Source organism: Convolutriloba macropyga, chromosome 3, assembly GCF_964194025.1.
Source record: "Convolutriloba macropyga chromosome 3, txConMacr16.3, whole genome shotgun sequence".
NCBI classification, from domain to species: domain Eukaryota; kingdom Metazoa; phylum Xenacoelomorpha; order Acoela; family Convolutidae; genus Convolutriloba; species Convolutriloba macropyga.
Genome location: NC_134470.1, coordinates 77,428,798 through 77,456,026, shown reverse-complemented (window position 1 = coordinate 77,456,026; position 27,229 = coordinate 77,428,798). Strand labels below are relative to the sequence as shown.

The 27,229-nt window shown below is 39.0% G+C and overlaps 1 protein-coding gene across 1 annotated transcript in view; it reads left to right on the top strand.

Moving 5' to 3' along the window:
- Positions 1–244: 244 nt before the first annotated feature.
- The window catches only part of LOC142336749 (kinesin heavy chain-like), a 37,049-nt gene continuing 10,064 nt past the window's right edge, over positions 245–27,229 (top strand). Inside the window, exons 1-5 of the mRNA XM_075385657.1 lie at positions 245–412; positions 894–1,044; positions 17,916–18,033; positions 22,585–22,742; positions 23,184–23,288. Of these exons, the coding sequence (XP_075241772.1) occupies positions 937–1,044; positions 17,916–18,033; positions 22,585–22,742; positions 23,184–23,288 (489 nt within the window). The 5' untranslated portion in view covers positions 245–412; positions 894–936. The remainder of the gene's footprint in view (positions 413–893; positions 1,045–17,915; positions 18,034–22,584; positions 22,743–23,183; positions 23,289–27,229) is intronic.

Here is a 27,229-nt window from a genome sequence, read left to right as displayed (position 1 = left end):
CACACAGACACCTGCTATTTCATCCACAATAAAGTGCCAATATAACAAAACAAAATTTGTAAGTGGAGAGCACGCAAAACTGTGGTGGGGTGTCGCTTTTGTCAATCAAGTAAACTTTACGACCTTAAAAATGAACGGTTTGAAAAGTCAAGTGCGGAACAGGCTCACATTAAAATAAAACTAAACTTGTTTAAAATTTGAACTTTTAATAAATTTGTTTTGAATAGAGCTCGTGCTTATTTTGATAGCCATGCTTGTTTGACTTTTTCGCATTGACAGTTTACTACTTACTAACTAATGAACCAAAATGATTATGTTGACTACTTTGAGTAACGGCTACAATTTGTAACAAAGGAGAACAAAAATTGGAAACTAATTTCAATTCCCACTTTTGGAAACAGTGATAGTCGAAGTTTAAATTCTTTCTTTTTTTCCTCAATTTTTGACACTTTTTCCGGGTTTTCCAGGGCCTACAAAGTTGGGGTCTTTCCCATTATAACCCCCCATGGAATATAGACCCCCCATTATGGTACAATTAGCATAATGGGGGGGGGGGGGGGGCTATATGTTATCTGACCACTAAGCTGGGGAGCTATAATGGGAAAGACCCCAAAGTGGGGATCAAGATATCCCTAGCCGATTCAGGATGTTAATCTTGCAAGATCTTGCAAGATTAACATCCTCTTGCAAGATTAACATCCTCTTGCAAGATCTTTCAAGATTAGCATCCTGTCTCGACTACGGATATTTACGGTTATTACATAGGGTATAGACGTTCGATGAGCAATGACATTGTGACGAGGGTCCATAATGGGACAAAGCCGTAAAGATTTTGAAAACTAGGAATCCCGAACTTCGACTAGGAGAGAAAAACTGATGTATTCTTACCTCAGAGAGTAAACTTGCGTTGTTTACTGGTGTTTACTCTTGTTTACAATGGGTGGGAAAGAGAACATCAAAGTGGTCTGTCGGGTTCGTCCTCTGAATGATAAGGAAAAGAAGAAAGGAGAGCATGCTAATGTTAAAGTCCTCAATGAACAACAGGTAACTCCATGTCCAAATTTAATGAGTAATTTTCTTTTTGCATCTTTTCCTTTTGCCCCCCTCCCCCCAGTACGTTATGCACCCCCAGTTACAGAGCACGTGACATTACGTAACTGTTTAACAGAGTGGCTGTCTAACCACAGTGATTACTGCAAGACAGTTTCTTATTTGGATCTATTCTGCCCCCCCCCCCAGCTTAGTGGGAATATATGTTTTATGACCCCAGGCGCACCTGCACTATTTTTACATAGTAACGGGCTATATAACACATAATTTGTAACTGGATGTCATAAAAACACCGGGGGCCGAAACAGAATAGATCTTCTTATTTTCTGAAACTTTTCTCTGCTTGTATGTGCAAATGATAAGTTGTATGTGCAATTCTCAACAATGCCAAACACCTCAGTTATCTTAACAAAAGAGTCAAATTACATGTTTTGATTTGTTGAAGATAGGTTGTTATACTTTTTTCTTATCACGTTGAATACCTGCAGAACCAATGTTTATGGTTCATTTAGTTTCCCTTTGCAATTTTCGGAGGGTAATATTTTGAAATTTCCCAAAATTTATCTTGCAAGATTCTTGAGCAGATGGATTGAATTGTTCGTAAAGTAGTGAGAAGAGTCACTGATCCAAGAATTGATTTTTTTGAAAAACAATATCTGTTGTAAGTCAATTTTTTAAAAACATATTTGCTTACTCGAAATTTCCACCGAATTGTGAAAATCATGCAGTAGTCAGTTTATTTTGAAACCCGGGTCGGATCTTTTCCGTTTGAGCCCCACCCAAGCTTAGTGGGCGCATATTAATTGCACACCCAGACGCAGGTGCCATATTTTTTCATAACGATTTACTATGTAACGGCACGTGCTCTGTAACTGGGGGGTACATAACGCACCGAGGGGGGGGGGGGGGGGGGGGCTCAGAAAAGATTCCCGGGCCCTTCCCCTTACAGACCCATAACATAATAGCCCACCATTACGGTATAATTATCATGATGAGGGTCTATAGGTTATATGACCACTAATATGGGGCGGGCGTATAGTGGGAAAGACCCTAAAACCATGTACTTGACTTTTTGGCTCTTTTCCGTTTGTGCCAATTCCCCCCCCAGCTTAGTGGGTTTACGTTTTTTGCACACCTCAGAAGCACGTGAAATATCTTTACAAAAATGATATACTATGTGAATGATACACTATGATATGTAAATGATATCGTTAATTGCTCTCAAACGAAGTTTGTAGCAATTATATTAGTACTGTCGGTCTTTTTTTATGCTATTTTTCGCTTGACCGATTTTTCGTATGACGCTCTTGACTTTTCGTCCTCAAAAACGGGATAAACAGGTAGCGCCCAGTGGGAATTAAGTGCTCTTAGAGCCTTTCAGCTCTGTTTCAGCCCAAACCGTTTTGGAGACATATACTTAAGGTGTGAAGAGCGGTTCCTAGAGGTTGAAGACCCCCCAAACTGTTGACCCTCCACTATTACCCCCACCCACCCCCCACCGCGCTGTTGACCCCCCACTCGACTGTTGCCACCCCCATCAGCACCACGGTGCATCCCCCCGTGGCTAGCTACTGACGAACAACCGCTCGCTAAAACACGCAAATTTCCACAAATTTTTCAAGCTTTTTGAAAATTTTTGTCATTTTTTGAGTTTTATCAGCCCTAGGTGCCAAGAAACCCACTCTATGGTTTGATAATAGGTTCAGGCATAGTTTTTAGTGGTAATAGAGTTGTTTCAACATCGCGAATTGTTGCATTTTTGTTTTGACAAAACATGCAAATTTTGTAAAGGTTTTTAAAAATCTTTGGGTTTTTTTTGGTTTATCCTACCTCAAGATCCAAGGAGCCTCCTCTAGGGTTTGATAATGGGTTACTGAATGGTTTCTATGGACTCTTTCAATATTTTAACAGCACAAATTTAAGCATTTTTTTTGACAAAAATTACACCTTTTCAAAAAAAATTCAGATTTTTTGTCATTATTTAAGGTTTTTCAGCCTCAGGGTTTTCAAAAACTCCTTAAGGGTTTGATAATAGGGTTTTCTGTATAGTTCTGAGTGGCAATGGAATGGTTTTCAACATTTTAACATCACAAATTTTAGCAATTTGTTTGATAAAACTTGAATTTTTTTCAAATTTTTCAAAATTTACTGGCACTATCTAAGTTTTTCCAGCCTCAAGAACCAGGAAACCTCCTCTAGGCCTTAATGATAGGTTACTATTGGCCATAGAATAGTTTTCAACTTTAAAATTTGCAATTTTTTCAAGTTTTTTTTTGAAATTTTTTGTCATTTTATAGGTTAATCGAGACTCAAAAGCCAAGGAACCTCATCTCGAGTTCGATAATAAGTTATTGTATAGTTTCTAGATGCAATGGAGTGTTCAAATACTTTATAATTTTTATTGAATAATGGAAACCATATCATAAGACATAGACAGTCAAGGTGGGTGCCCATTCTCAAGCAGGTGATAGAAAAGTGTTCTTGGGTCGCGCAGCAAGGATTGGTCCAAGGCCTGGTTACCAAATTTTGGTCCGGACATATGTGTATGCGAGCCCCCTTTGCATCTCAAATATCTCCCATGGTTTTGTGACGTCTTGACGTTGATTTATGTTTCCACAGTGTCTTGTTCAAAACAACGGTCCATTTTGGCAACTGAAAAAATTGGTTTTGAATCAGGCAAAAGTGCACCTACTAAAATGAACCGGTCAGAATTATTTCGGAGATTTGGTAACTTTGACCAGATCTTACCAAATTCGGAGATTTGGTAAGATCCGCTGAAATAATTCAGAGGATCTTTTTCGAGCAAGCCAAAATAGAACCAAACACGGGACAATCATCTGAACAATGCCATGAGAGCAAGAGCGGGTCAAAATTTAGCGGGTCAAAGTCTGGTCAATTCTTACTGGTTTTGATCGGCCTGATCATAAGGGATTGGTCCGGAAGCTCTGATCATCGGCAATTTTGAACAAGTTCTTGGACATTGACCTTGGGCATGTAAGATCATACTAACGACGTGTAACATATTCTAGCTTTTAAGGAAGAATACAAATATATGATGTTAATCACTATTTTCTAATCACTTGGTAGTAAGGGTTGAATTGGTAACTTTGACTATGTAGAATTTTGTGCTTTGCTTAGGCTGACTAACTGGGGACCGACTAGCGCCCAAAACTAACAAATTGAAAGGGGTGTTTTGATGGCTCTCGGACCTCTATCGGACGGTTATTTTGTCCCCACGCTGCTCTTGTCGGCTGTAAGAAACTCTAGTTAGAATAATAAATTGAGTTGAATAATCAAACAACATCAAATGAATAAACAGAAAATGTAAAAGATAACAAAATCAAACCAATAATCAACCAGGGTTTTTTAATAAGATGGTTCACAACTTTAACCAAATTCACCACTAAAGAGCTACTATTCTCTAACTCAACAAGCTCTCAATCAAGCCGCTTGATCTAGATGCGGTTGATTGGTGTTCTCAAGCGTTCTGATTTTCAAGCGCGCGAACCGGTGTTCTCAATTTATCAAGTCAATTCAATACCCTCAACAGTGTTTTTGTTCTCACAACTTCTCTACAGGTCAACTCATAAGCTACAGCTGTGTTTTGATACTGCTTTGGTAATGTTGTGGTTCTACTCCTTAGTAACTTATCACGCAACAATGTACAAGAATGATCAAAACAAAAGAATCTGTTCACTTCACTTTATAGACCACATTAGGTAAGCCTTTCTTACGTAAAGTTTGTTAAGACTTCAAAAGAAAAATTGAATGACCTGAATGCCTTCCTTATACATTGCTGACTTCTATTCAAGCTATTCAAACTAAAACAAAAGCAGTATCAGACTTATGACGCTACCAATTAATCAGTCGGTCAAACTATGAACTCAAGAATTTAAGCCTTATTTGGAAGTTTAAAGTCCCCCCACGGTATCTCTAAAACAAATTCCCAAAAACTGACAACAACGGAACTTGCCCAACGGTATGCACTAACTGCCTACCAAGTTTAACCGCACTGAGGTAAATACCTGATGATAACTAACTTTTACAAATTCGATCCCTCTCAGAAAATCAATATTGCACCCCCTCAACTTCTAAGTAACCCTTTGTTTGTTCCATATAAGCCTGGTCCAAATTCTACACTCCAAATTCTACCGAATTCCTCCCAAATTCTACACTCCAAATCTACACTCCAAATTATACAATCTGATTTACCAAATTCTACACTCCTCCCTTCTACACTATTATTCTCCCGAATAATTGCTAAAACTGGCATTTGACTTAAATCTTAACTAAGCTTAATCTTAAAAAAAATTATCTGGTTGTCTGGTTTTTATATCTAGGCTCACTTATCAGCAGATTTTGCTTCATGCATACCTTACTTTTTCCTTTTTTTTAATCCACAACACATCACAGCAGTTATTTTCACTTAAGCTAGGCCTAGTAGATCAAATTGTGAACCATCGCTATCTCCATATAAGCATCAGTACATCAATGTTTTAATCTAGAACTTTTACCAAATTTACAGCATATGAATTCAAATCAACAATTAAGGCTGAAACTACTAGAAGTATTATACAAATTAGAAAATTGTCTCTGTATATAGATATAACACATATAACAACTAATAAAGAGACAACTCAATAGCAATCTCTGTTACGTCTTATCTACAAAACAACCGATTAGTTGAACCATCGAAATTTTTCATCATTTCCCCCGGCCATTTCACCAAAAATTCAATTTCAACAATTTCGGTAACTCCAAATTCAATTAAATTGGTTCAACTCACCTATGTAAAAGTACTTCGAGGTTTGTTATATACAACTAGCTTACTCTACACAATATTCACAAAACAAGTTTCTGTGTTTAACCACAGATACTCTATGCACCCTCTACCAGTTAGAATTTGGGTAACAATATCAAGCAAATATTTCACCATTTAAACAAACTTAACTCCATTAATCAATTCTTCGGACCTACTTTAGCACTCTACCGACCAATGATTAGACACAGAAACTAATTTTAAACACAATGATAGGATACCAAAATAAAAGAGGCTATCGTGCTGAATTTTACGAAACCGACTGTACTTCCTCAAAATCTTTCTTCCTTCTATGCTTGAAAGGATGTCCGCCCATCTCCTCTCTGGACCAACACCTCACATCTGGAGGCCTCCTCCTCCAACACCATCTCTTCATCAGCTTCAGCCTGCTCCGTCTGTCCTTCCAACTCGTCTGAAGCCAAATTGTCCCTCGTGACAACGAGTCTCGACAACCGTTGAAACAGAATCCTCCCTGAAAGAACTCCTCCCTTCTGCTGTGGACATCGCCCGCCAATCCCATCAACGCAAGATGCAATTTGACTACCGACTGAGACTCCTCTCTTCTGTTGTAGACTACATCACGTGCTATTGGCAGATGGGGACCATACAATTGGCATTGAATCAACCTCCTCGCTTCTGCTCCCAAAGTCGTTTAAAGACCCCAAAGAAAAGGGATAACATTCTTTCCGAGGACCGTGGCCCTGACTAACACAATTATACGCCACTCCCATTCGGAACCACAGGTCATCAGAGTCTCTTTCAACCATCCACACATTGCTGTGCCCTAAATCTCCCTCATTAAAACTCCGTAATTCCTCTGTTCCCTCGACTTCTGCGTTCAATTGGGCGTGCAGATATCTATCTTCCACTCTATCTGAAGTCATGACATCAATAACTTCTGATTGTCCCAAGGAGTTTTCAGCTTCACTGTCAAGAGTAGACCGAAAGTGAAACTCCTCGGTTGTGATCACACACAACGCATTCGTTGTCAAGTCTGGTTGAGCCTCCTCTACATCTGTATTTTTGACCGATTCGTCAGTACTAGAGATTTCCTTGCCTTTGCCTAGTTCAGCCTGCTTTCCACTTCTTTCATTCATCTTCACAAACTTCCTCAAGTACCTCTTTGTATACTTTCCACCAAAACTCACACTTCGCCGTTTACTGAACTTCAAACATGTTTCTTTTCCTGAGGACATCTTTAGCAGAGGGGTTTTCTTGATTGCTAAAACCACTCCGTGACCCGCTTCAATTCTCAATCTTAACCGAAGCCTCTGATTGCTACACTCCACACTGCTTGACTGTTCAAACTCACATTAACATCCCTGCATACTTTCACTACTGGAAGGAAAGTTTGATGTGTCCATCGCACTCTCTTGAACCAATTGACATTTTTCAGACCTTGAAACGTAATTCATAAACACTTGATTGAGCTTTTTAAAACCTGGTTCTTGTCTCAACTTGTTTGTTTCCACCAATGAAAATCCTAAGACCTGGTCCTGCTGATCCCGGTTATTCTGTTTTTCTGCTAAGATCTGTGAGTCATTGGATCTCTCAAACTCCCAAAAACTTTTCATGGTACCAAACATTAGAACAAGCAAGAACTCTAACCAACTCAAAACGTTTTCAACAGATGTCCTGAAAACCAACAATTTATCGCAAGATTCCACACGCCTTTGCCTATCCGTGACATCACTGCTTCCTCCTCCTCAAAGTTGAAATTGACTAGAAGTCTCTACTACTTCGTTATAGCTTTGAAAATTGTCTGTTAACATAACAAGCGACTCAAAAACTGCATCCAACTGAGGAAAATCTGATGCAGCATCCCACTTCACAATGGTATCACGAGCTCTGCCTAGTAATTGAACCTTTTTCTTCAAATCAACGGTTTCAAACTCGTTTAAAGCTGTAATGCTCTCCTTGCTTGAAACAACCAACGAAGCTTGCCCAAACTCCCATTCCTTCCTGATCGCTGGTGCCGTATGTTCAAACACTCTTTGAAAAGTTATCATTCTCGCCATCGATAGCAGTTGAGGTCCTTTCTGGAATTCGTTATCTGTCCTCTTTGTAAATTCCCCTGCCAATTTGCAGTGGTCAAGATTGCAAATCCAATGAGCTTTCTCTTTTGTTGGCTTTGGTACCGTAAACACCTCAGCTGTCCCCCAAGACACAACTCCATCGGAAGCTCTCGAAATCACCTCGAGTTGGTCGTCTTGTTCAGTTGAAGTGCAATTGTCAAACCCTTCTTCCAAGCCAGTAGCTGACGCGCTAGTTTCGCTCGATTCAAAAACTCCTGCTGTATCCCATTACAGACATGCTTCACAACCCCTCGACAATACTTGAATCCTATCTCGTCTGTTCAAATTTTTGGGACTCTGGACTACGCTCCTATCATTTTCGAAGTCCACAACTGCCCCTGATCTAGTGTCGAACTCAGCCTGAAACTCCTTAACCACTGCATCCCCTTGTGGATTATTAGCTGCCCAAAGCTTTAGCCATTTCCCTTTTAAGTCACCCGGGTTGCCACTCCACTCAACCTGTCTAAAAGTTTCTCCAATCCTATTTGTTTGTAAGTCTGTACATTGCCAGTGTTCAGAACTAACGCTCACGGGGCAAACGGAACCATTACTTTTCTCTCTGACTTTATTTCCGTTTTGAAAAGTCTCCTCTTCAACACTACTAGATGCACAACCCTTTCTCTCAACTACACACGGGACTTCTTCAATTACAGTATCAATCTCTTCATTCCAAGTAGCTCTAAGGTAGTCTTCAGCTAGGCTTTCTGCAAAAGTTCTTTGATTGGATTCTATCTCTTTCATATCGACTTCACCGCCTCCTACTAGAGACAAAAACTCAGGTGACAAGAGATCTAAGCAGTCGCTGTTCTTCTCTTGAGTACAAACAGCCAACTCATTCTGTTCAGAGCGAAACTCAACTTCCTCATCCTCACTGCCCCCATTGTCAGAGTCGCTATTGGGAAAGCAGTCATCACCTCCATTTTTCGCTGAATAGTTGTCAACGTAATAGACAAAACCTTCAGGCGTAACTACTTTCTCCAACTTAGACAAGAATTTTCCCCTATTCTCTTCCTGTAGTCTTCTCTGTTTCTTGCTCTTTATATCAACATGCATCTGCCTCTTACGGCGCTGCTTTTCCTCAATTTTCTTTTTATTTTGTGACTGTAACTCTCTATTCTTTTTCTTCATCAAAATATTTGCATTCTTCAACTTCATTTCCTCGACGCGTTTCTTCATCAAAACTTTCAATTGACTCTTTTTTGAAATCTGTAGAAGCAACATTTGTCTCAAGCCATTCAATAGGGATCACAATTATTTCCTGTCCGGTTCTTTGATCGTATCGATACTTAATACCTATTTGCTCTTCCCCGTTTACTTCTCCCAACATACTCGGACCTAATTGTTCTGCTTGCTCCTCACTCAATTGTAGCAAATCCACCACGTTCTGGAACTTCCTCATTGCTTCATCTTGGCTACCACATTCTGTTCCCACTAAATCCGAACCAACTTCACTAAGCTCAGAATCTTCCTCTGAGGTCTTGCTTAAAGAGTCTTTTATCTTACCTTCTGCTTGACCATTCTCACTCTCCGCTTTCTCTTCCGGTACATTTCTTCCCCTACTTCTACTACTATCCGTATGATCACAGTTTTTCCCCTTTATTAAAGATAGTCTCTCGTCAATGATGTCAAAGTATTGTTCTAACGACATTACCACTTCACCAGTTTCCGAAAACCAGAATCTGTAAGGCAAATGCAAAACCGCTTGCAACGCCCATCCTCTCAATAGACCAAGCATTGACGACATAGCTAGATCCTCACTCATTTGTAAAACGTCTACAACGTCAAGGTAGTACAACTTCCAGTCTTCCCACTTCGGAAACCTTTCCGACGGAAAATTCTCTACAAACGGGAACGCACTCCAATCCATGTTTACTAAATAATTATGTTTTTCTTTTTCCCCTCTCCACTTACTAGTGGTGTTCCTCAACTCTAACTCTTCTACTCTATCCAGCAGTCCTCTCTCTCTGAGAAGATCCCTTAGCCTATCACTCTAAGCCCAGTTCATCCTCTCCTATCAGTAACTACTGTTCCTCTAACCTGACTTAATCTGCTTTGCCAATCTTAACTGAAATCTTGCTGCTGTTGAACCAACACTGGCCTACTTCTCAAACTTCTTTTTGCTCTCTCCCTCAGAGTCAAACTCTCTAACTCTTGTTCCTCCAGTATTAAAAAAAACAAAAACCGCGTGGAAAATCCCTCTCCATCAAATCTAATCTCTCTATACACTACTCTATACTCACCAAACCTTACACACGCAACTGTTACTTGTCAAATACTAGCTTGACAACTTCCTGGTCCAAGTTCTCGATACTCTGAACTGGCCCTCTTCTTCTCAAGGAAGCCAATTACTAACAATGACAGTCTTGAGTAACTTGCTCTCACTTAGCTTTTCTCTCTTTAGACTACCTCTGTTTCTCACTTCTCTCTCTTTACCTTGCCTCGCAAATCTCTTGATCTAGGCCAAGGCCCTGTAACAACCTTCTTCTAAGAAAGCCGATACTCTACTCAATTCTCTGTACAAACTCAGTCTCACGCAACTTACGCTCTTGACTAAGTCAAAACTCAATCTCCTCTAGTCTCAAGGAAAACTAAATGTTAACAATACCAACAGTCAAACTCCAACTCAACTGAACACTCTCTCCGTCAAGACCCGACTTGATTCTGTCCATGGATTTCTCTTTCTTCTTCGCTCGCTGTCGCACAAGTCAATTCTTCACTCTCTTTTGTTGCTCGCACTTGCAAAGTCCAACGTCCAACTACAACCACCATAGCCGCCAAAACACTCCAACCGCCAAGAAATCTCGAGATGGCCCACCCAGGAGCGCCACTGTAGATATTTGTACTTTGCTTAGGCTGACTAGCTGGGGACCGACTAGCGCCCAAAACTCTAACAAATTGGAAGGGGTGTTTTGATGGCTCTCGGACCTCTATCGGACGGTTATTTTGTCCCCACGTTGCTCTTGTCGGATGTAAGAAACTCTAGTTAGAATAATGAACTGAGTTGAATAATCAAATAACATCAAATGAATAAACAGAAAATGTAAAAGATAACAAAATCAAATCAATAATCAACCAGGGTTTTATAATAAGATGGTTCACAACTTTAACCAAATTCACCACTAGAGAGCTACTATTTTCTAACTCTACAAGCTCTCAATCAAGCCACTTGATCTAGATGCGGTTGTTTGGTGTTCTCAAGCGTTCTGATTTTCAAGCGCGCGAACCGGTGTTCTCAATTTATCAAGTCAATTCAATACCCTCAACAGTGTTTTTGTTCTCACAACTTCTCTACAGGTCAACTCATAAGCTACAGCTGTGTTTTGATACTGCTTTGGTAATGTTGTGGTTCTACTCCTTAGTAACTTATCAAGCAACAATTTACAAGAATTATCAAAACAAAAGAATCTGTTCACTTCACTTTATAGACCACATTAGGTAAGCCTTTCTTACGTAAAGTTTGTTAAGACTTCAAAAGAAAAATTGAATGACCTGAATGCCTTCCTTATACATTGCTGACTTCTATTCAAGCTATTCAAACTAAAACAAAAGCAGTATCAGACTTATGACGCTACCAATTAATCAGTCGGTCAAACTATGAACTCAAGAATTTAAGCCTTATTTGGAAGTTTAAAGTCCCCCCACGGTATCTCTAGAACAAATTCCCCAAAACTGACAACAACGGAACTTGCCCAACGGTATGCACTAACTGCCTACCAAGTTTAACCGCACTGAGATAAATACCTGATGATAACTAACTTTTACAAATTCGGTACCTATCAGAAAATCAATATTGCACCCCCTCAACTTCTAAGTAACCTTTTTTTGTTCCATAATAGCTTGGTCTGTCAAATGGCCATGAATCGCAAGCCAACAGTCTTACTAGCATTTTGATGGTAACCGATTTTCGAAATTCAAGTTGTATCCATTTTTATTGCGAAATATTGCGAGAAAAGTAGGATTTACCAAGTTCTACAGACTATATCAACATTGACACTTGTTGGAGTTATTTTTGTTAACTTGAGCTGTTTAACTTAACTTTTGGGATTTACGTTTCCGGACTCTTCCAGGAAATTCAATTAAAATTATAGGGGATTAGCTATGTAACGAGGTGGCGACTGAACATTTTCACAGAATTTGTTAACATTCCATTTTTCATATCAATGTTGATAGAATTTTGGTGTCTCTCCCATTATAGCCCCCCCCCATGAAATTATGGCTCCCCATTGTGATATATTTACAATGATGATTGGGGTTATAGGTCGTCTGACCACTAAGTTAGGGGCGGGGCTATAATGGGAAATATTCGAAATTTCAACTTCAAAAATCCAGATTAAATTGTTTGATGTTACTTGGCCGCAGGGAGTTAAACTCCAGGAAGCATTCTATTTCCCCTAGAAAATTTTGTAGCTCAGTGCAAAAAATGGTGTCAGGACAATTTACCCAATGCCATTATACCCAAAGTCAAAATACCCAATGCCACTATACCCAATGCCAATATACCCAATGCCATTATACCCAATGCCATTATAACCAATGCCAATATACCCAATGCCATTATACCCAATGCCATTATAACCAATGCCAATATACCCAATGCCATTATACCCAATGCAATTATAACCTATGCCAATATACCCAATGCCAATATACCCAATGCCATTATACCCAATGCCACTATACCCAATGCCAATATACCCAATGCCATTATACTCAATGCCAATATACCCAATGCCATTATACCCAATGCCACTATATCCAATGCCAATATACGCAATGCCACTTTACTCAATGCCAATATACCCAATGCCATTATACCCAATGCCATTATAACCAATGCCAATATACCCAATGCCATTATACCCAAAGCCATTATAACCAATGCAAATATGCCCAATGCCATTATACCCAATGCCACTATATCCAATGCCAATATACCCAATGCCATTATACCCAATGCCATTATAACCAATACCACTATACCCAATGCCAATATACCCAATGCCACTATACCCAATGCCATTATACCCAATGCCATTATACCCAATGCCATTATACCCAATGCCATTATACCCAATGCCAATATACCCAATGCCAAAATACCCAATGCCACTATACCCAATGCCATTATACCCAATGCCAATATACCCAATGCCATTATACCCAATGCCATTATACCCAATGCCACTATACCCAATGCCAATAAACACAATGCCACTATACCCAATGCCAATATACCCAATGCCATTTTACCCAATGCCATTATAACCAATGCCAATATACCCAATGCCATTATACCCAATGCCATTATAACCAATGCCAAAATACCCAATGCCATTATACCCAATGCCACTATACCCAATGCCAATATACCCAATGCCATTATACCCAATGCCATTATAACCAATGCCAATATACCCAATGCCATTATACTCAATGCCACTATACCCAATGCCATTATACCCAATGCCATTATAATCAATGCCAATATACCCAATGCCATTATACCCAATGCCACTATACCCAATGCCAATATACCCAATGCCATTATACCCAATGCCATTATAACCAATGCCAATATACCCAATGCCATTATACCCAATGCCATTATAAACAATGCCAATATGCCCAATGCCATTATAACCAATGCCAATATGCCCAATGCCATTATACCCAATGCCACTATATCCAATGCCAAAATACCCAATGCCATTATACCCAATGCCATTATAACCAATGCCACTATGCCCAATGCCAATATACCCAATGCCACTATACCCAATGCCATTATACCCAATGCCATTATACCCAATGCCATTAAACCCAATGCCATTATACCCAATGCCAATATAGCCAATGCCAATATACCCAATGCCACTATACCCAATGCCATTATACCCAATGCCAATATACCCAATGCCATTATACCCAATGCCACTATACCTAATGCCATTATACCCAATGCCATTGTACACAATGCCATTATACCCAATGCCATTATACCCAATGCCAATATACCCAATGCCAATATACCCAATGCCACTATACCCAATGCCATTATACCCAATGCCAATATACCCAATGCCATTATACCCAATGCCATTATACCCAATGCCACTATACCCAATGCCAATAAACCCAATGCCACTATACCCAATGCCAATATACCCAATGCCATTATACTTAATGCCATTATAACCAATGCCAATATACCCAATGCCATTATAACCAATGCAATTATTACCAATGCCAATATACCCAATGCCAATATACCCAATGCCATTATACCCAATGCCACTATACCCAATGCCAATATACCCAATGCCTTTATACCCAATGCCATTATAACCAATGCCAATATGCCCAATGCCACTATACCCAATGCCACTATACCTAATGCCATTATACCCAATGCCATTGTACCCAATGCCATTATACCCAATGCCATTATACCCAATGCCAATATACCCAATGCCAATATACCCAATGCCACTATACCCAATGCCATTATACCCAATGCCAATATACCCAATGCCATTATACCCAATGCCATTATACCCAATGCCACTATACCCAATGCCAATAAACCCAATGCCACTATACCCAATGCCAATATACCCAATGCCATTATACTTAATGCCATTATAACCAATGCCAATATACCCAATGCCATTATAACCAATGCAATTATTACCAATGCCAATATACCCAATGCCATTATACCCAATGCCATTATAACCAATGCCACTATACCCAATGCCAATATACCCAATGCCACTATACCCAATGCCATTATACCCAATGCCATTATACCCAATGCCATTATACCCAATGCCATTATACCCAATGCCAATATATCCAATGCCAATATACCCAATGCCACTATACCCAATGCCATTATACCCAATGCCAATATACCCCATGCCATTATACCCAATGCCATTATACCCAATGCCACTATACCCAATGCCAATAAACCCAATGCCACTATACCCAATGCCAATATACCCAATGCCAATAAACCCAATGCCACTATACCCAATGCCAATATACTCAATGCCAATATACCCAATGCCATTATACCCAATGCCACTATACCCAATGCCAATATACGCAATGCCACTATACTCAATGCCAATATACACAATGCCATTATACCCAATGCCATTATAACCAATGCCAATATACCCAATGCCATTATACCCAATGCCATTATAACCAATGCCAATATGCCCAATGCCATTATACCCAATGCCACTATATCCAATGCCAATATACCCAATGCCATTATACCCAATGACATTATAACCAATGCCACTATACCCAATGCCAATATACCCAATGCCACTATACCCAATGCCATTATACCCAATGCCATTTTACCCAATGCCATTATACCAAATGCCATTATACCCAATGCCAATATACCCAATGCCAATATACCCAATGCCACTATACCCAATGCCATTATACCCAATGCCAATATACCCAATGCCATTATACCCAATGCCATTATACCCAATGCCACTATACCCAATGCCAATAAACCCAATGCCACTATACCCAATGCCAATATACCCAATGCCATTATACCCAATGCCCTTATATCCAATGCCAATATACCCAATGCCATTATACCCAATGCCATTATAACCAATGCCAATATACCCAATGCAATTATACCCAATGCCATTATACCCAATGCCATTATACCCAATGCCATTATACCCAATGCCAATATACCCAATGCCAATATACCCAATGCCACTATACCCAATGCCATTATACCCAATGCCAATATACCCAATGCCATTATACCCAATGCCATTATACCCAATGCCACTATACCCAATGCCATTAAACCCAATGCCACTATACCCAATGCCAATATACCCAATGCCATTATACCCAATGCCATTATAGCCAATGCCAATATACCCAATGCCATTATACCCAATGCCATTATAACCAATGCCGGATCTTTTCCGTTTGTGCCCCCCCAGTACGTTATGCTCCCCCCAGTTACAGAGCACGTGTCATTACATAGTAAATCATTATGTAAAAATATTGCACGTGCATCTGGGGGTTGCAAATAATATGCACACACTAAGCTGGGGGGGGCACAAACGGAAAAGATCCCCAATGCCAATATACCCAATGCCATTATACCCAATGCCACTATACCCAATGCCAATAAACCCAATGCCATTATACCCAATGCCATTATAACCAATGCCAATATACCCAATGCCATTATAACCAATGTACTTTGATATCTTCGTTCAATAATCCGACAACAAATTAGCAGTCGCTATTACCCGTATGTTATAACATACTTAATGGCCATGGCCATGCCTCAGCGGCCCGTGGGACTTGATATGAAACTATCACAACCGAACAAGAGATTAAATTACCCGCTTTTTAAATCATACGTGTAAAAGCTATTTTCTGCCAATTAGTGCTCTGATTATGGAACGAAAATAACAATGTGAATTGGGTATAATGGCAGTGGGTATAATGGCATTGGATAAATTGTTATGTAACCGAAAAAAATGCAGAAAAAGACAAACCGAATCTTTTCCGTTTGTGCCCCCCCCCCCCCGTGCGTTATGCTCCCCCCAATTACAGAGCACGTGCCATTACATAGTAAATCATCATGTAAAAATATTCCACGTGCGTCTGGGGGTTGCAAATAATATGCACCCAGTAAGCTGGGGGGGCACAAACGGAAACGATCCAACAAACCAATTGAATTAGTCAGTTTTAAGTGACTTTTTATGTAATAGTTTGTCCCGATAGACATGATGTTTGTCGGATCAACAATTCAAATTCTTTTTTATGAACTAAAAAGTTTGCTTGAAAAAAATTACTATAAAACTGGATTGATGAAAAAACTATTTGATAAAAGCCTAAACAAACTTCCTCATACAAAAATGTTTGTCTGGTCAAAATCTTTCTAATTGATTGCCCACTTGTTGATTTTTCTTCTCCTTTTGATGAAAATTTAGGCTTTAAAATATTCACTTCTTTGTTATGAGTGCTGTGTTAGACTGCTTGGTTTCAGTAATTCTTGGTTCAGCAGAATAAATTTCTGCATCTGGACCAAACAATTCGTATTACTTAAACGGAAGGTAACCAAATGGAGCAACAAATCTTTGTTATCAAACATCATTAAAAAAGAAACAAGAGATTTTTTGTTAAATCTGCATGAACAAATTTCCTTGTAGGATCCTTCACGTCCAATTGTTACTAATAACGAGAGCAACCAAAATTAATGGATTGAATTTAGCTTAATAGTGCCATTTTGTTAGCTGAATTTAATAATTTGAATACAATCAAATTAATGTAGAGTGCGTGAAATCGTGATTAAATGATAGGGGGCCAAATTAGTAGGGTTGAAAAAGCGGGAAACCTTGGACAGGTGGTCTAAAGCAATTAGAGAACTTGTTTGGGATCTTTTCCGTATGTGACTCCAAGCTTAGTGGGTGCATGTTATTTGCACCCCCCCAGACGCACGTGCCGTATTTTTACATAAGCATTTACCATGTAATGGCACGTGCTCTTTAACTTGGAGGAGCATAATGTACTGGGGGGCACAAACGAAAAAGATCCTTTTTCTTATGCCTTATTGATTTGTGCTGGGCTTAATTTCAACTCAGTTTCGCCTCATCTCAATGTCTGCCCGGTAGGCTAACCAATACGTACAAGAAAAAGCACTCATCTAAATATAACTTAAACCGAGATAAAAAAAAGACAGGGCATGGCACCCAGGTTTAGGTGCCTGACCCTAGACAGGTCTGATCAGACCATTTCCCAGACTGCCCTCTGATCAGACTGTACTGCCACCCAAGAAATCGTGCGACCATAGTGCGACCCAAAACATCTCTGATCAGACCATTGTGCGACTCAAAAATTACGTGCGACTTAGTAGTAGTGTTCGTATGAAACATTGAGGGAACCTTTATAGCTTGCAGGTTCAAGTGGAAGGGAGAGAAAAGAAGTACAACTTCGACGCTGTCTGTGGTCCCGATTCCACTCAGGAAGAGGTTTACGAAGTGGGGGCAAAAAAAGTTGTCGATGACATTCTGAAAGGTTACCTTGTTCCTCCTTTTTGTTCCGACCCCTATTGAGGGGGGAAGAACTATATACTCAAATGGGTTTTTTTGTTCAGACAATTTTGACCGATCGATATATTCGTCGTACAGAGTTGTGAGTGGTCTCATTAAAAAGCCCATGCAGCTTATATTGTGGAATTAAAAAGATTTTTTTTTGAAATTCGTATTTAACAGGGAGCTAACAAGGTTTGAGTTTTTGTTAAAAAAGAGACGGATTTCCGATGTTTTTATTCACATTTTCAGGAATTTCGCCTAAATTTTTCTCAATTTTGCTAAAAATTGTTAACACTAGTTCTGTTGATTTTATTCTTAGAAACAAAAAAAAAGTGTTTTTCGAATATTTTTGTTTAATTTTCTCGGCTAAATTTTGGCTAAATTTTTCAAAATTCAGTTTTTTTCATCAAAAATTGCCCGAACTTAGCTTTTTTTGTCCACTTTGATTAAATTTGCCGAGAGTACACACCCCGAAAACAACAAAAACAATCTTTGTAAACTACAAAGGGAGCTAGTTTTACTTTTACTTGCACTTTCATTGAGAGTAGCCTAGAATCAATTTTTGATCGTTTTTTGCTAGCTTTACTCTATGATTATCAAAAACGAAGCACATTCTTTTGATCTTTTAACTAACAAATTATCTAGATCTAAAGCATTTGAGTGTTCTGAAAGGACGAACAGCAATAGCTGGGCTGGTTTTAGTCCAATCTTGGACTGTTACAATCGAAAAAATAATTCGGATTGTAATCAGTCGGTCTTTTTAATAAAAAAAAATCGACCTTTTTTCTGTTAATTAAAGAACAGAACATTTCACATCAAAGCTCACTGTTGTTAGGTCCAAATGGGTTCCTAAACAGTTTTAAATTACTGTATTATTTTTCTTTACTCGAAAGATAATGGTCGTTTTGACTTTTTAAAGTGTTTGCTTTTTAAATAAACAGTGGCTTATTGAACTTCGCCACTATTTCTTTTAAATTTCGTCAACTTGTAGCTTAGTGTCAGCAGAAGAAGAATGTTCCTCGTTCCTCTTCTTTTTTCTGAAATAAATTTTAACCTTTTTTAAGGTTTCACACGTTAAGTTATGGTTTTTCTGACTTTGATACTACTTGATTTTACATTTCTTTAAATCTTTGGGTAGTTGCCCCTTTTTAACGTTTTTTTCTCGTTTCGTGATATTATCACCTTATTGATAGTTCACATACTACACTATTGGCGTCCAAACTTAGGCACATTTGAACATATAAAACTCTTGAAAGGCAAGATTATGATTTTAACGGCTTCGACACCCCTTTCTTGAAAAAATTAATTGAATTTTTTTTACAATTGTCTTTAACTGTCAATTTTACTTAGTCGTATTAAATTACCTGGATAATGGCAGGTCTCATTGGCATTTCAGGTGGAATTAAATGAGCCCTTTTTGAGCAATGAGCCATTATTTGAGTAGGTAGCTGATGGCTTTCAAGACATTGAAATCAATTGTTTTCAAAAGTAAAAAAAACTTTGGTTAACGTTGTCTAACTTTGCATTTTTGTTCTTTTTTGTCTATTTGTCAATTAGTTTCTTTAATTAAAGGTAAAAGTTGACATTTTGTTGTCGAGGGCTGGTGTAAGTATACCAAATCTAATGTTATTTAAAAAAAAATTGTTATGAATTTATTGGCTTCGACACGGGTTTTTGGCACAAAATAAATTATTTTCGATTTTTGTCTGTTAATTGATCTTTTTGTAGATTTAAGACATATTTTGAAAAATTACAGGACTCAAGCGCTTCCTTTGGACAAAAAGACGAACCTATTTACTTTTTATTTTGTAGCTTATGTTTTTCATTACTTTTAAAATAACTGTTTTCGAAAAAAGTATTGATTATTTTTGCACTTTTTCTCTTTTTGGTCTACCTATTACCTATTATCATTAATGAGAAGGTCTATACCACATTTTGGCGTTCGAAGAAGGCTCAATTGAACATAATTTGAGGGGAAAAATGGCTTTACAGCGAGCGTTTTCTCGCAAGTTTTAACTGATACGTAAGTTTGAGAGATAAATGACAGGTCTTAACGCCCTATTTTTGGAGGCGTATGTGATCATAAGCATATTTGTTAAACCTTTTTAAAATTATATGCCAGTTTTTTAATCTTTGCTGTTTTTTGTTCTTTGTTGTCTAATTGTTACCGAGCTTATCTATAGAGTGGTCTAATGTCTTTTCTAGTGAAGATCAAGTTATTTTGTTTATTTTCATTTTTATCCAACGCTGTTTTGAGCTTGTTAGTAAGTTTTTTTTAATAATGGACATAAAGTTTTGGATGTAATTAATTTTTGCTGTTATTGTTAATTGATTTTATTGTTCGTCCTGACTTGCTTTCTGAATAATGACTGATCTCATCAATCTAATCCGGCATATTTGACTACACTGAGTTAATTGCGTTGGAGGCGATCTTTGTTCATACACATTTTTTTTTTGAAAAATACTAGAATTTTTGGGGTTTTTTATCTGTTCCTAAATTGCTAGACATTTATGCCAAAAGTTTGGATGAGCGGGGTCAGAACTTTATGTGCAAACGCACATTACCGAGTCTCCTTGTTCAAGTTAATGGTTAAGTCCTGATTCTGTTAACAGAAAATTATGAACTATCGAAATATACATTTATTCATCTAATAATTTCAGTATTTGAATTGGTGAATTTGTCATTGGTTTGAAAGTCAAACAATATTTACTACAAGCTCAAAAGTTATTTTATGTAAATAAAGTTTTTCACCAGCTTTTCACCTGTTTTTAAATTGTTTGCCACCTATAATACTGAGCTGGTCGTGTTTTTTTTTCAAATTTATCTATAATCTAACTTTTTGGAGCAAATTTCTTTTTCAACGCATTGAGCACAAATCGTCATCTTATTCTCTGCAAAATTTAAGTCTCTTACCAACTTTTAGCCGCGACACCTCTATCCGGGCGCTTATATTCAGCTAAATGCGTTTTGTGATTATTAAACATGCTCTTTTATCTTCAGTTTATGTCTATATCTAATGCGTAGAGAGAGCACTATTAAAAAGCTATAATAATTACAAGTAACAAATTATAAAACTAATCAATTGTGCTGACCCAACTGACTTTTGGTCTTTTTTGCATTGAAAACCGCTTTTCAGTGGTCTACTTAATCTCAGAAAATCAAAATGAAAGTAAGCTACAAATGAAAATGATTTTGCATTCTTTGAAAAACATATTCAGAACTCAAGTTGAAATTTATTGTTGGAAGGATATAGCTCAGTTCTGAAACATTGTTAGTCTAAATTCGCCAAACTCAAAAGCAAATCTGTGAAATTATTCTCAAAAGTTAACCAAGAAACGTTTATCTTAGCACATTCAGCCTTTTCGTTTATTTTGTAACACTGTGTCTGTTTTTGGCAGAATGCAATCATAACTTCCCGTATTTTATATAGCGGAAGATCGTTGAATCCCCTGCTGGATTTTGACTATAACAAAGATCGTGCAAAAGCTGCCGTATAGCAATTAAAGGGAACTTGGAAATTCTTTTCTGAAAGTTTACTTTTCGATGTCTAGTGTCATCTTTTGAAATATTTGTTCTAGGTTTTGTTCTTAAGGTACTCCGAAAAAAACGATCGGTGCCATCCATTATAATAAAATAGTAGTGGAAAGCGTTTATTTTATGATTTTATGTATAAAACTATTATTATTATGTAGAAAAACTCATCATTTGAAAAACAATCTTTGCCTTTTTTCCAATGTAATACTAAATAGTTCAAGTTGACAACAACCCAGTAAAAAATGCCAGGCAAATCAACAAAATATGGAACCATTCAACAGCAAACTCAAACATTGATCTATGCATATGCTAAGAATTTTTCTTTAAAAATGTCTACATCTTTAATATAGTCTATATCTGATTTTTAACGATCCATTAAAAAGCTTTCAGAGTGAAAATATATTTTAAGATACTGAATGACTTCACCGTGGATCCAACATTTTGTCCGCTTTCGCATTGAAAAACAAGATTCTATGAATTCAGTGATCTTCAGTGATTCAAATTACAAAAAAAAATTAGCTCGACTTGAAACATTCATGGGAAAACATATGCAGAGCTAAAAATGATATTTGATGTCTAAATGTCATTGTACAGTACTGAAATGTTTTGAGACTCAAGTCCAGGTGAGCTACAAAAAAGCAAATAACTGTTTAATGAAAACGAACTGAAGAAATTCTGAAAACATTGCCTGTTTTCCCCAAGAAATAAGGCATGTTCCAGGAAAATTTTCGGGTTTTTTATCAAATAAAATTTCGAATCCATTGAGGATGCTTCATTCGAACAAAAAAAAGTTAAGCAACAAATATAAAATTGAAACTAAAGGAAAGATTCTTCTGATTATGTGAGGAGATTTATGGTCTTCTGCAGTCATTTGTAAAAAAAATTGTAAAATTGTTAACAAATGTTAGTAATTGTTAATAAATAGTAACAACTGTTAATGATTAGTGAATATAATGTTACCTGTTATGTGGTTAATAATGCTAAGTATCATTTGATCAGGTTTCAATGGGACCATCTTTGCCTATGGACAGACATCAAGTGGGAAGACATACACAATGGAGGGGGAGAAAGGAGAAGACAGGGGAATCATTCCCAGGATAATTGAGGATCTATGGGAGCACAGCAAGGAATCCAAACAGATTGACCTCAACATAAAGGTCAAATCGCATTCCTACACTTACAATCATTAGAACCCGAGTTGAGGAATTTCGTTTTTCACTTAAGAAATCGTCGTCTTTTAACCGTTTTCCTTAGACAAAAACGATCAAAGCCCTTACGTGGTAGTCGTCGTTTTCGTCGTTTTCTCCCTGTAAGAAATTATTGTTTTTTCGTCGTTATTTTTTGTAAGAAATTATTGTTTTTTGGTCGTTATTTTTTATTTGAAATCATTCATTGTTTGGAATGGAATCGACTCAAATGTGGTTTGGAAAAAAACTCTTGCTCGACCTTATCTTGCTGTGGAAAGACCTTAGCTGGACCCATGAAAACACTTCGCAGGCTGAGGTCCCAGACCGAAAGTCGATATGTCCAGACCATCACAGACGAAGCATGTGAGAAGATTGCTGTAGTGAAACTTGGTATTTTTTGTGTTGTTTCAGGCGGCGTACTTTGAGATCTACAATGAGAAGATCCGAGACTTACTTGACAAGGGAAAGGTCAATCTCCCAATCCACGAAGACAAATTCAAATCACCATACGTTAAAGTGAGAACATGTCTTTGTCAAATATTATCATTAGGATTTTCCATTTTACCCTATTATTGCAAACCTTACCCCCCCCCCCCAGATTTTACTCTATAAGCCAGATTTTGCCATATTACTGAACCACCCCTTCAATGCTTTGATACATGTTCAAGTTGCAAAACGAAAAAAAATATGCAAACTGATTTTTAAACACATTAACCGGACCATTATGTAAGATTCATCGCCTAAAAGGATGTAAGATTTATTTGATCAGGCCACCATGAAAGGATTATTTTCATAATGTAAAAATAATGGATCTGAAATTGAACAGTCTATATATCAATTACGTCTCTTCTATGATCATGTTAAAATTTTTATTGTGTTATTATTCTGCTCAGGGAAAAAAACGTCAAAAATATGCCATTAAAAATAAATATACGCTGAAAAAATGCCAAAGCTTTTCTCTTAAAAACGAACAACAGCGAAAGGTGAATTAGGAAATACTATGGTTGTTACTGAGTAAATAAAAGAGCAGCACCTGAATTAAAGTCTTTGGAAAAGCGGCTCACGAAAGATCAGACATTAAGGGAAAAGTACTCGAGTACCATCAAAGAGGACTTAGACAAAGGCTACGTAGTAGGGGTCAAAGATGCTCATAAGGTGGAAAGCCGCTCGGAACGAGAGTGGTACCTACCACACCATCCGGTTGTTAACCCGAACAAGCCGGGCAAGGTTCGTAGGGTACTAAACGGAGCAGCAAAATTCCATGGCGCATCTCTTAATAAGTCATTACTCACCGGACCAGACCTACTGCAAAACCTAATCTATGTACTCCTACGGTTCAGACAACATCCATTTGCCGTATCCGCCGACATCGAGGGAATGTTCCTCCAAGTTGGAGTGTTACCATGTGATCAGCCATCATTGCGCTTTTTGCGGCGGGAGGACCCCACATCAAATGTTGTGGTACACCAGTCTACACGCCACATCTTTGGGGCAAAAGATTCTCCCACCTGCGCCAACTACGCACTTCAGCGCACGGCACGCGATAATGCTAAAGAGTACCCAGAAGCTGCGAAAGCCGTCCTTGAGAACTTCTACATGGACGATTACTTGGACTCAGTGGAATCCCCCGAGAGTGCCCTCATTAGGTCGAAGGAATTGGTACATCTTCTCCATCTAGGTGGGTTCAAGCTTACTAAGTTTGTAAGCAATGTACCAGATCTGGCTGACCGAATTGATGGGTCTGCTCAATCCACTGGACCTAAGGTCATCGTTTCATCAAAGGAGGAATCAATGCACGTGCTTGGGCTTAAGTGGGATCACAACAACGATACTCTGGTTGTGAGCAGGGGTACTTACAGCACCATCACGAAAAGTTTAACACAGCGCTTGGTCCTAAGTCTTGTGTCAAAGGTCTACGACCCAATTGGTCTTGTCGCACCATTCACTGTTGGTGCTCGGTTAATCTTGAAAGACATTTGGCGTGTCAATGGACAAAGTTGGGATGACGAGTTACCTAAAGACACAGTTGACAGATTCCTTGCCTGGTGTGTTGAACTGCCGCGGTTAGCTGAGATCACTTTACCGAGAAGTTACTTTTCAGGACCATTCCAACATCTTGAACTCCATATGTTTGGTGATAGCTCGCAAGACGTATTCAGTGCAGTAGGATTTCTTAGGGCTCAAGTAACTTGCACCTCCGGGGAAATTATAACAGAGCTGGCGTTTGTCCTGGGCAAGGCCCGTGTTGCACCTATGAGGGTAATGACAGTTCCTAAGTTGGAATTACAAGCCGCTCTCCTCGCTGCCCGTTTAAAAAGGGAAATCTGTCGAGCATTAACGGTTACTGTGGACAAAGTCTTTATGTGGACAGATAGTACAATCGTCTTGCAGTGGATAAACTCAACAAACAAACACCCCATCTTCATTGCAAATCGTGTTAGTGAAATCCTGGAGAACACCAGCGTTGACCAATGGAACCACGTCGCCACCTGTGATAATCCGGCAGATGCTGGCACGCGTGGCATGTCCGCTGAAGTTTTGCAATCAAGTAGCTGGGTTAGGGGTCCTGACTTCTTGAGAACTAAGCAATTCCCTTTTGTACCAAATACTGACGTCGTTGATAACATCAAGCTCGGTGCTGTAACCAAGGAACAAGATGATGACTCCATCTCATCTTTAGCCGCATTCGTAACCAAGCCCCCTAAGGAACAAAGTATTAATCTAATCCCGTTTGATAAGTTCAGTTCTTATCAAAAACTACTTCGTGTCACCGCATATGTGCTCCGTCTTTTACCATCTCATGAAAGTTACAGTACCGTAGACGGCAGCATAGCCGACCCTGTTGAGCTTGACGAAGCCAAGCGTCATCTCCAGTACTTGGTTCAAGGAGAGTCCTTTAATACTGAAAGAAAGGATCTTCTTGACAACAAATCTGTTAAGAAGAGCAGCCGCATTGCTCAGTTTACTCCGTTTATTGGACCTCATGGTCTCATCCGTTCCTCTGGTCGACTCCGACGGCTAGTGGAAATTGACTTTGACACTAAGCATCCTATCGTGCTGGATGCGCGTCATACTTTTGTTAAACTGTTTCTGCGGCATACTCATTTGAAGAACCATCATCAGGGCATCGATTACTTAAGGTCAAAGGTACAAGAACGTTATGCCATCCTAAAACTACGTTCCTCATTGCGTTCCATCAAATCAAACTGCGTCTTGTGTAGAAAGTTCCGTGCAGCAGCCATTCAACCTATCATGGCAGACCTCCCAAAGGAGAGACTCGCATACCAGTCTCCTCCCTTTACCAACACCGGAGTTGATTACTTCGGCCCATTCTACGTCAGATTTCGTCGGACTACCGAGAAGAGGTGGGGATTTCTCTTCACTTGTCTCACTACTCGTGCTGTCCATGTTGAAGTTGTCCCGTCCATGGACACTAGTTCCTGTGTAATGGGAGTGGAGCGGTTCGTCTCCCGTCGGGGTACTCCTGCTTTGATTTGGTCGGATAATGGTACGAACTTCATTGGAGCGGAGAAAGAGCTCCGTGAATGTGTGGAAAAATGGAATAAGCTTAACATCGCTGCCGAACTTGCACATAAGGGCATTAAGTGGAGGTTCAATCCACCCAGTGCGCCACACCAAGGTGGCATCTGGGAGAGGTTAGTTCGGAGTTTTAAAAGAGTACTGTACACTATCCTCGGTACGCGTCGCCTCACAGATGAGGTGTTGAACACTACTTTTTGTCTGGTCGAATACGCACTAAACTCACGTCCCTTAACGCCCGTAAGCGTCGACCCGTCTGACCTAGGCGCAATAACACCTAATCATTTTTTACTCGGTAACCAAGCAACCAGAATTCCGTCTATCGTTGGCGTCGACGAGTTCGATCATCGTAAGCGATACGCCCGTGCACAGTCATACGCCAATGCAATTTGGGCACGTTGGCTCAAGGAGTATGTACCTGCGTTGAACGGTAGATCTAAGTGGCAGACGCCTGCCGAGCAGCACCTCAAGGTCGGTGATTTAGTTTGGATCGTTGAAGAAAGCAACCCTAGGGGTTGCTATCCAACCGCACGGATTGAAGAACTTCGGTACGGCTCCGACAGCGTCGCCCGCTCCGCCGTCTTGCGCACGTCATCCGGATCGCTCGTCCGCCCACTCGTTAAGCTTGTACCAATCCTCCCAACATTTTCTTCCGGGCCGGAGGATGTTACCGAGTAAATTGAATTGAATAAATTGTATCACTAGATAGAGAATTTTTGTGCGTATTATATCAAAACTTTCGCTTAGATTTTCCGTTCTAAATGCAACATACGTATTATTTCTGAGAAATACAAAGGCCGATTTCCCATTAAGAATAACTTCCAAAATGGCTCAAAACTGATCGCTTAGCCTAACAAATTCGGTTTTTTGAACAGATTAGTTTTAATCGGTGACCTAGACTAAGACCTGCTAAAAAA